An 11,149-nucleotide genomic window follows, 5' to 3' on the forward strand; every position below is an offset into this window, starting at 1 on the left:
AATATTTATAATATGAGAAAGGAGAACAAAAATGAAACTATGCTTTTGTGGAGAATTCCTTAAGGAATTGACCAGAAAACCTGTCAAAGTTTTTGCTTGTTTGTTTGTTTTTAAGTTCATTTGTTTATTTTTTTTTTGGGGGGGGGGAGCACAGGAGGGGCAGAGAGAGAGGGAGACAGAGAATCCCAAGTAGGCTCCACGCTGTCAGCTCAGAGCCCAATGTAGGTCTCTAACTCATGAATGGTGAGATCATGACCTGAACTGAAATTAAGAGTTGATGGCTTAACAGACTGAGCCACCCAGATGCCCCTTTTTGTTCGTTTTGACAAAAGCCTGCGGGAATGGATAATTCAAGATGAGGCTATTAAGAGTGAAATATGATAAAAAATATATTTAAAAATAATTAAAAATGATAAAACAAAAAATAAAATAAAATAATAAACATAACTTTAAAAAAAAAAAGAGTGAAAAGGAAAAGACCCAACTAATGAAATTCAGGCATGGCCCTGGTAAATTATCAAAAATTGTAGGCTTTCTTAGTGTCTATGATTTGAGGATTTCATGAGGATAAAAAAGACTTCCATGGGCACCTTAAAATGAGAATTGCTTCATTTAACTGGAATGACTTGCGCGCGCATGCGCGCGTGCACGACATTTTGCAGTAGTCAGTCATATGTAACATAACTAGTTACATTGGGTTCTTTAATGTAACATACAAATAACTAGAGCACATCTGAGCCTGGAAAAGCCTCCTGAACGCCTGAGAAGATGCTCGTGTGACTAAAGGGAGGTAGGATAGTGCTGGGTTTGAACGAAATGAAAAGAAACCTACCCTACAGTAGGTTGGTACAGTCCCTAGTTGGTAATAATGGCGGATATAATGGCTGCCTAGGCAACGCGGCCTAGCAAATTCTGGTATAAAGTGGTTGTTGGCTACTGACTCCTAAGACACTGGTGGACTACGGTGAGGGAGGAGCGCCGACGAGAAAGCCGTTCCAACGGAAAGAGAAAGATAATCCAGTCATTTTATTTTATATGTTATATTCATATATAAATTAAAATCTGGTTATTGTATTTCAACAGCATGTCATAAAAATTATTTTTCCACTTGTTCGTCTAGATGGAAAATTCAGATTCTGACGAAGAAGATGGATCCGTGGCCCGGAGCAGAAGTCAGATGGACCGATTGGTCCGGGAAGAAAACTTCTATGAATTTGTAAATAACCTGAGTGAAGAAGATTACAAGCTTATGAGGGATAACGATTTATTAGGCATCCCTGGTGAAAGTACACTAGAAGAGTTGTTGAAGAGACTTCAACAAATTAAAGAAAACCCACCGGAAAACTCGGAGGAAAATACAGGTATATTTCACTTTTAGGGAGGGAGACTAGAACGGGATGGGTAAGGAACTTCATAATTGTGTTAGCCAAAGAGGAATCAGAAGTGGCACATGTTAATTTGGTGCTAAGTAATTTCTCATCAAAGAGAACTGGTATTTACTTGATTTTCAGTGAAAATGTAAAGATAGTTTTTTTTTTTTCTCCCCAGTTCATATTTGGATTACTTTAATTGGGAAATAGTGTGAAATAGCCTATTGATATTTTCTTGGTTTTCCACCTCAACTGAAAGTTCCTCCCACTTCCTGAGTGATTTTTGTTATATGGCCTTCTTCACCAGCAAAAAAATACTGTATATGCTATTCAACTGGTGGTAATTTTGCCCCCATTCCCCAGGCAATGTTTGACAATGTCTTGGAATATTTTTGGTTGTCAAAAATGATGAGTGGGTGTTACTGGCAAATATTGGGCAGACGCCAAGGATCTTACAATGTATAAGATAGCTCCCCAAAACAAAGAGTTGCCCAGTACCAAAATGTTAACAGTGCTAAGGTTGAGAAATCCTGCTCTAACCCCAGGTCTGGTGCTTTTCTCCTAGTGTGAAGTAGAGAATTTTACTGTCTAATGAAGAGGATATATAACAGTTTGGTTCTTAAATATGGCCTCAAATGTACTATGCTAGATTCAGGTTATTCATTTGATCTGACCTTCAATTTCATGTCAATTCAATATCCTGTCACATTAAGAAGTATTCAAGGGGCGCCTGGGTGGCGCAGTCGGTTAAGCGTCCGACTTCAGCCAGGTCACGATCTCACGGTCCGTGAGTTCGAGCCCCGCGTCGGGCTCTGGGCTGATGGTTCAGAGCCTGGAGCCTGTTTCCAATTCTGTGTCTCCCTCTCTCTCTGCCCCTCCCCTGTTCATGCTCTGTCTCTCTCTGTCACAAAAATAAATAAACGTTGAAAAAAAAAATTAAAAAAAAAAAAGTATTCAAATATTTTTATTTTTTTATATTTTCTAAAATATATTTATTTTTGAGAGACTGAGACAGTGTGAGTGCAGGGAAGGAGCAGAGAGAGAGGGAGACACAGAATCTGAAGCAGGCTCTAGGCTCTGAGCTGTCAGCACAGAGCCCAATGTGGGGCTAGAACTCACTAACTGTGAGATCATGACATGAGCCAAAGTCTGACACTTAACCGACTGAGCCACCGAGGTGTCCTCCCCCCACCCTTTTTTTTTTTCAACGTTTATTTATTTTTGGGACAGAGAGAGACAGAGCATGAACGGGGGAGGGGCAGAGAGAGAGGGAGACACAGAATCCGAAACAGGCTCCAGGCTCTGAGCCATCAGCCCAGAGCCCGACGCGGGGCTCGAACTCACGGACCTTGAGATCGTGACCTGGCTGAAGTCGGATGCTTAACGGACTGCGCCACCCAGGCGCCCCCACCCCCACCCTTTTTAAAAGAAGTATTCAAATACTTTTAAACCTATAGACTTTATTTAAATTTGGGCAATGGCTACAATCGTCTTATATTTTAAAACAACTTAAGAGCCTAGAAAAAGTAATATTTTGGCTCATGAGAATTAGGCAGTAATGTAAATCAGACTAAAATACTAGCACTGTACCTTAACCTTGTTTAATTGTATTCGTGTTTTGACAATAGAGTAAAAAAATGTCTCTTAACTTTCCTCCCACAGTAGTACACAAGCCCGTGTATATGGTGAAATATTGAAAATAGACTTGCTCCTGATTCCCTTTGAAAAACATAAAAAAGATTCTCTAAATTTATCTACAATTAATTCTTTTCAGAAGGAACTCAAACTTCCCTGCCTCTTCTTGTAAATCTAGAAAATGTAGTTTACAAAATATTAACTCTATATATGTGAAATCTGTTTAAAATATCTGAGTACTAAAGTTCTAATTTTTTGTTTGTTTTTGCAACAAAGTTTCAGAGTGCTATTCTATGATGGTTCTACTTTTGGTAGTTCCTTTATGCCCTCACTTCTTTTTGTTAACAGGTGGAGGAGAGTCTTTCGATAGTAGTGGTGAGTATCTATTAGACTGGCTGAACACTTTTGGACAAACTGAATATGTGACAAGTGGGCAAAGAGAAAACCAATCTTGGGAAGAAATAATCCAGATTAATTCAGACAGTAATGACTCCACATTCAGTTTAGAAGTAAATTCTAACCCTAATAATGGGAGCCCAAATCCAGAGAATGAATATGTAGCATCTACAAGATCTCCCAGAACATACAACATGGAAAACAGCCAAAGTCAAGCAGAAAACACACAATCTGAATCAACATTTATAAGATCACCTGGATCAGAACAAAGTACAACTGAAGCATTAATACAAGTCCCAGTTACCAGAGGTCGGCGAAGAGAAAGAAGCAGTAGCCCTGACCATCGGAGAACCAGAGCAAGAACTGAAAGTAGTCCGGCACCAAACAGAATGAGTGAACTTTTACGAAGACTTCATTATAGTATAACATCTCCAACTTTTGAGCAGCCTCTGGTAAATGAGACTGAGAGATTTTCTAGGATTCAGCACCAAGAAACATCAAGACAGCAAATAACTGGACCTGAGCTGCAAAATAGCGGTCTTGCTGCAACTTCTGGATCAAGCAGTGCACTTCAAGAAGAAAATTCTCCAGGCACAACCAATGATGGTGAATCTCAGGGACTGGGACAGATAAATCCAACCATACAGTTCAATTGTGAAGTAGGACAAGTTCATCCTAGGGCAGACTCTCAAAGAGACAGCACAGTTACCAGAATTCAGTTAACATCTGAGACGCCAAACAACGCTCTCACTTTAGAAAGTGAACAAGGAGGACGCAGGGATATGTTTCCACATTCTGAGCAGGCAGATGCAAGAGCTTATGTCAGGAACGCCAGAATTCCTTCTCTTCATATTATTTTAACTACTGGTTTCAATGATATACCACCTCCTGCAATTCAGAGCACATTAAGGCAGACAGTGACAGGATCCAGTGGCTTAAGTGGTAACCTCAGGGCCAGTGACACTGATTTAGTACACAGTGTCTCACCCCTAAGTCCAAACATGGAAAGGGAAGAGTCACGAAATGAAAGAGATGCTTCTGATGTTAGGACTCATTCTGATTGCAATTCAAATCCTAGTTCTGATTTCCATTCAAGTTCTCCATTGATTTCTAGATCAGGCTCCAATTACCTGTCTAGTTCCAATTCTACTCCTATTTCCAGTTCCAGCTCCAGTGATGAATATTCAGAAATTAGCTCAGTAATGTTTGAAGACAGTAATGACATAAGCTTACCACCAGGCTCGTCATCAGAAACCAGGCGAGAAAATAGATCTATGAGCCCAATAGTATTTGATGACAGTGACTCTTGGACCTCCCTTAATCTGGACCATTTTTTCCTCTTAAATGAAGATGATCATGACCAACATACAGGACTTACCAAAGCACAGATTGACAACTTGGCTATAAGATCTTTTCGTGAAGGTGGTGTATTAAAAGCCTGTACCATCTGCATCACCGAGTACACAGAAGGCAACAAACTTCGCATCCTACCTTGCACCCATGAATTTCATGTCCACTGTATCGATCGCTGGCTGTCAGAGAACTCCACCTGTCCTATTTGTCGCAGGGAAGTAGCAGGTTCTGCTGAGAGAGAAAATTCTAATTGAGATCTGAATTCTCAGCTATATAAAGTGTTATAGTGGTGGTCAAACAGTAGTCACCTGCTTATGTCCACTTCTGGAGTGATGCTTAAATACAGCAATATGAATCTAATCTAAAATTTAATCCAAATGTAACAATCAGAACTGAATTATAGGTTCTTGAAGGACTGATTGGACTTTGTCCACTTTTTCTTCCAGAATAAAATGAAATATTTTTAAAAAACAAACAATATTCTCCTATCCGACAGCAAAAACAAATTTCACACCATGGTAGATCACTTCATCTTAAAAGAAACTTAACAGGTACACTCAGGTGGAATGTTCCCAATTCCATGAGAGAAATGTCTTAATATGATATAATCAACCCAGATGGATCCTAGTAGTCTTATCTAGTCATGTAAATCCCAGACATCTCATAGCCCTGTCTCATCTTAGATGTGCATACAAAGAAACAGGAATGCAACCAAAATAATTAAGAAGTTAAGAATTTATTAGAATCACATAAAAAATTAATGTTATTCAAAGAATGCTGTAAAAAGCTTTAAAAACTTTGTCTTCTATCTCTCTTCCTAGCAGTTCATATCACTCGCTAATACTACCTTAAAGTTTCTCCCATTTTCTACTACCAACGTATCAGTTAAGGTCCTGGGCAAAAATTGATGGCATACTTGAAAATGGTGATGGAATAGCATTTAGTGAAGAGACTATTTACTAAAAGTGTATAAAGAATGAAAGGAAACCAAGAGATGTTGAAGTACCCTAGGCTAGCAACTGTGAGAAGCCAGTATTATCACCACTAGGCTTCAAGGGGCATAGAGAAGTAGTAGTTTCTGCAACCCAGACACAGAGTCCTGTAGTTGAAGAAAAAGGCCATCCAACAAGAGCTGTGACCTTAGATGAGCAAAAGGCAGCCAATGCCAATCTAAAACTTGGAGTAAAGAGTCATGGAAATAAATACAAATACCCTTCCCTTTCTTTGCTGATTTATAATATCCTGTTGGTAGTTTACATTAGCGAAACCCAACCTGAAGACAACCATAAGAGAGACTGTTTGATGAAGCTGATAAAGGTCAGCCTCCTGGAATCACAAAACAGGGCAGAGAAGGATGGCCAGTGGATCCAAAGAGCAGATCAGAGACCATCTACCACAACCAGCATTCCCAATTCTCTTCAAACTCTGCATGCTTTCTTGCCTCTAACTCTTGCCCTCCATTTTGCTCTTTGACTTCGCTCTTTAACAATTCTTTTTTAATTTTCCTTTCATCTACTCAGAGCTGACACCATAAAGGAGAGAACAAGTACATTTTATCTTTAGAAGTGATGAGATGATGAGATGACAACCCCATAGAAATTAATTACATTGCTTTTAAACACATCACACTTTGGTTTGCTGTGATTGTAAACTACTAAGCAAAGAAGCCAGTATAGGTATTTCTTCAAGTTTTGCTATATAAATATATTCAGGTTTCAATTTCTTTTTATTTATAAGTTTAGTTCATATATATTTTTTAAAAACATATTCTTAATTCTTATAAAGTATCTTATGGTTTATATATCTCAATGTTTATGTGAGTGACCCAAAGCATCCAACTACTGCTTACAGCCTCCCAAGTTGCAGTCTGAAAGGTTTAAGGTAAAAAGGTAAAACCCAAGTTCAAAAACACACCTACTTAATTCAATTCTAGTTGTCCCCATAAAAGTATCCCAAAACCATGACACTTTAAAATCCAATTTTAGGTCATGCTTCCTTTCCAATCCAAACATAGTGAAGGTTTTTTCTCTTAATTCAGCCTGGAAACTCTGGAGATTTTTTTCCGGGGGAGGGGGGGTGGTTGTTCTGTTGTTGTTATTGTTGTTGTTGTTTTGTATATTGGCCAAACCAGCAAATTTTGCTTAAAATTTTCAATCCTGGCTTAGGTGAGAGTACATCGTATTATAACCAAAGCAATAGTCATAAATATTGCAGAATGTGCAACCGATATAAATATGGACAATGTTAAGTATAAACTTGTTCTAAAAATTTAAAGTCGGTATCATCACTAAGTTTTATTTTCTGTGTGATTTGTTGGCAGCCACAGTAATTACACAGAAACATGAAATATAAATGGGGAGTGCTGATGATGTCTTTTGATATATCTTTGAGCTAGAATATTTTTCACACAGAAGATATTTGTGTGGCTAGAAACAAAGTCTTTTTTTTTAATGTTTTATTTTTGAGAGGTGGTGGGGGGCAGTGGATCCAAAGCAGGCTCTGTGCTGACAGTAGCAAGCTCCATGCAGGCCTCAAACTCACAAATGGTAAGATCATGACTTGAGCTGAAGCCGGATACTCAACTGACTGAGCCACCCAGGGGCCTCCAGAAATGAAATCTTGAATGAACCTCCGAAACTCACATTAAATTCTGAAAGTTGTTTGAATATTCTGATTGTTACTGAGTATTTCTTTTTTAAAAAATATTTATTTATTTTGGGGAGAGCACTGGGGAGGGGCACAGAGCTGGGACAGAGGATCTGAAGCGGGCTCTGCACTGACAGTCTGACAGCAGTGAGCCCTATGGGGGTGGGGAGGGGCTCGAACTCACAAACCTCGAGATCATGACCTGAGCTGAAGTCCAATGCTCAACCGCTCAACTGACTGAGCCACCCAGGTATCCCTGTTACTGAGTATTTCTGATACTAGATCTATTTCATTCAAAGTGAGCAGAATAATTATAACAGTGCTTGGCTTCTTATATCCTAACATGTGCCAACCTTCCAGAGGATAACAACTGCCTACTTAATGCTTTAGTACATTCATATATGCCTTCTGTGGTAGAATTCTAAAATTACCCCCAATGACTTTTACAGTAGCCATGGAATATGAGACCTTTGAATGTGCTAGAATATCATTCCCATTAGTAGGTTATGACATATGGCACAGTTAATTGGGATATTCTGACCTAATCAGATGAGCCCTTAAAGTCAGAGGACTTCCAGTCCAGATAAGATGGTTTATACTATCACTCTCCCTGCTCTCCCTCTATATGTACAACTATATATCCTAGAAATAATATGTGACAACCAAAAGAGAACTCTGACAGTTCTAAAGGAGAAAGTGCATTGACTAGGGACCCTCCGAATGGATGAACAACTTCATGACAGTGCATCTTATGACTCCCTCCCAAAAGAAAAAGGTGACTCAGGCTCAGTACTTCCTAACTCCCAACTTAGTAACAGAAAGGGGCTCAGACAGGCTCTTTCTCCACCAGATCAAATAGGAGTCCCACTGAAAACACGAGGTAAGCTCTGCAGAAGCTGTAAGGAAGAACAACTAAAAGCCCTGCTGATAATAAGAGACCTGGAAAAGTGCTCCCTTTCTCCACTGGGCCTGAGGTACCCTTTCCCCACCCAGGCATACTGGTGACCAAGGGTTCCAGCAAAAGTGATCCCACCATATAAAGCTCCCACCTGGAAAATGCTCTCCTCCTTTGCTGGGACTGAGACTCCTCTCCCATACCCAGAGATACCAGGTAACTTTCCTGTACCTACCAGCAACAGGGACCCCACCAAAAAAAAACTCTCAACTTGGTAAATACTCACCATCCCTTATAGTCAGGGGAGATCCTGACATTACAAGTGCCTGGCCTGGGAAGTACTCTTCATCCAGGAGGACCAAGAGATTCCCTTCCCCCATCTAGAAGTACCAAGTGCCCTGGACTGGGAAGCTTTTTCTGCCCCTTAAGCAGCACGAGAACAGACCAGTACTACCCCACCTGCACAAGAAAAATCAAATAGACCAAAATAGTACCACAAAGGTTCTGAAAATTAGATTGTCATGGAACCATAGTCCACAAAAGGAGAACAGGCACTGTGTGCCAAACCTAAACAAAATACCTGCTAAAATTTAAACAACACAAACAAAAAAACAAACTTTAAACAGGAACCAAATTATCCTAACATAATAGCCAAAATGCTCAACAGACAAAATATCACCTTTCATACCAAGAACAAGATACATGACAGCTTGCATGAGAAATGATGAATGATGTCAATCCTAACATGAATTCTATGTTTGAATCATCTGACAAGGTTTTTAATACTGATTTCAGGCATTTAAGACCTTTAACAGAGAACCCAGTCACCCCATGCCAGTATTCCAACTTGGAGACCTGTGAACTAATAAAGGGATGTTTTAAGTCACTACATCTGTGCCGATTTCTTATGCAGCAACAGAAAACTAACAAACTTCTCCTCTAGGATCCATCCTATGCCCAGAAAAATGTTATGACTCCTAAATGGCTCAGTGTCTTACTCCTAGGCCTACTATAACTTTATTCTTGGTCCTGCAAAAAATACAATTCTTGGCACCATTTTTTCCCTAGAATGGAATCCCTAACTAATTCTTGCTATTGAAGCTTCAGGAAGACAATATCCTTCCTGTTTGAACAACCATCAATATCTTAACACTTTAACTTCATATCAACCAATCCCACTTTACCAGTGTATGCTGCTTATATCATATGCCCAATTTAATGCCCTGACTTTCAAATTATGAAGCCACTTATTTTTGTCTCAAAGCAATTGCTGAGTATTAGACTGCACTCCCAAACCACATTCCTCTATATCTCCCCTGCCAAATATCAGAAGTTGGAAAGATTTGCATCTGAATTTTCCAATCTCTACCTGATCTCTGTTTTTTACATTATAATTTATCAGTTTAAATCCATAGCATCAATTATGAGTGTGAGCATAAATATTTCCTTAACAATTTTTCCATTATTTTCTTTCTAGATTGTTTTATATTTATTTATTTATTCTGGCCTACTTAAAAAAAAGTAAACCTTATCCTAATAATAAATTATTTTTGAAAGCGGTTATAGCCTATGGATATAGGCTTGATAGCAACATCAAGTATATCTTTTTTTTTTTTTTTTGCTAACCATAAAAATAAGTTGTGCTCTCACGCTTCCATTAAGAATTAAGTATAAAAATTCCTCCATAAGTTCAAACAACTTTGAGCACATAAGAACATCGAAACATTGCATGTACTGAAAATTTCACAAAGAAATGTAGCTTCTGTTGAATAATATTACCTGTCATCTACTTGCTTTGAGATCTCAGTCTCCTCATTTTCAGTATCTTTGTAATACTTAACCAAACATTTTATATCTTTTCATTATATGGGAGGCAAATGTATAATCTGTCTGTGAGAAGTTTTCCTGTATGAGAATCTTGAATGAAAATCTGAACTACAATTTTTGCAAGTTTAAGATTTGAAAATTCCTTCCCATCTTACTTGGGCTTTTTCACTGTGTAAAATAATAAAAGACCCCCCTTTGTGTGATGGTTGAAACTCTCAATTTTTTGTCATTAAACAAGCATCTTTAACATCACTGAAAAAATGTGGGTGCTTGGAAAAACATTTTCAGGAAATTCCTTTTTCTCTCATCTACCATTTATATAGGACAGACACCAATTATCAACCAACTCTGGGTTCTAGGTTATCCATTCTGACATCACTCATCACAACACAGCTATCTATCACCCCTGGCCTTGTCATCTATACTGGAAGCATATTTTTTGTTGTTGTTACTGCACTTAGCTCTAAAATATATATATTTTTATTTATCTTATACTTGTTTTCTTCCCTACTCCTACCCCAAAATAGAATTACTACAAGAGCTTTCTCTTTATTACATTGCTACATTTCTAAAGACTAGAAAAGTTATGGTATGAGTCTATGTATATACATATATATACTCAATATCAATAGGGAAAAATCTGTTATAAGATTGCCAACAGGACTGATGGGGGAATTCTGGTCCCAGGCTGAAGACTCCCCTTCCAGGTTCTTTCTCCTACCCAGCTTGCTTGTGTGCCAAATTACTACTAATGTAGAATGAGTAAGTAACAGACTATAAATTGCTCCCTCTGCTTAATGCTAGGGGCTCAGACCTCTGGAAAGTGATCTCCTCTGAGCTTGCTGGTGTGAAATATACCTCCTGCCTTCCAAGATCTCTGAGTGCTACATGGTTCTTCCGCTGGGTGATCCAGACCAAGTTCCATAACAATATGTATGTGTACGTGTGTGTCTGGGGGGGAGGGTATACACAGCATATACTCAATGAAAGAATGCCAAATGAACAATTCAACCAAAGAAAATTGTTG

At 38.7% G+C, this 11,149-nt stretch overlaps 1 protein-coding gene across 1 annotated transcript; it reads left to right on the plus strand.

Annotated features, from left to right (window-relative positions):
• Nucleotides 1-1,120: 1,120 nt before the first annotated feature.
• Nucleotides 1,121-7,227, plus strand: LOC123594920 (E3 ubiquitin-protein ligase RLIM-like). The gene is made up of 2 exons (XM_045471944.1): nucleotides 1,121-1,361; nucleotides 3,354-7,227. Exons 1-2 carry the CDS (start codon nucleotides 1,121-1,123, stop codon nucleotides 5,006-5,008), a joined length of 1,896 nt encoding a protein of 631 aa, XP_045327900.1. The 3' UTR covers nucleotides 5,009-7,227.
• The last annotated feature ends 3,922 nt before the right edge of the window (nucleotides 7,228-11,149 follow it).

The sequence above is a fragment of the Leopardus geoffroyi genome, chromosome X (assembly GCF_018350155.1).
Source record: "Leopardus geoffroyi isolate Oge1 chromosome X, O.geoffroyi_Oge1_pat1.0, whole genome shotgun sequence".
In the NCBI taxonomy this organism is placed as follows: Eukaryota; Metazoa; Chordata; class Mammalia; order Carnivora; family Felidae; genus Leopardus; species Leopardus geoffroyi.

Coding starts and splice junctions, on each gene's coding strand:
- LOC123594920 (XM_045471944.1), top strand. CDS start 1,121: ATGGAAAATTCAGATTCTGACGAAGAAGATGGATCCGTGGCCCGGAGC. Junction 1,362..3,353: donor AAACTCGGAGGAAAATACAG/GTATATTTCACT, acceptor TTTTGTTAACAG/GTGGAGGAGAGTCTTTCGAT.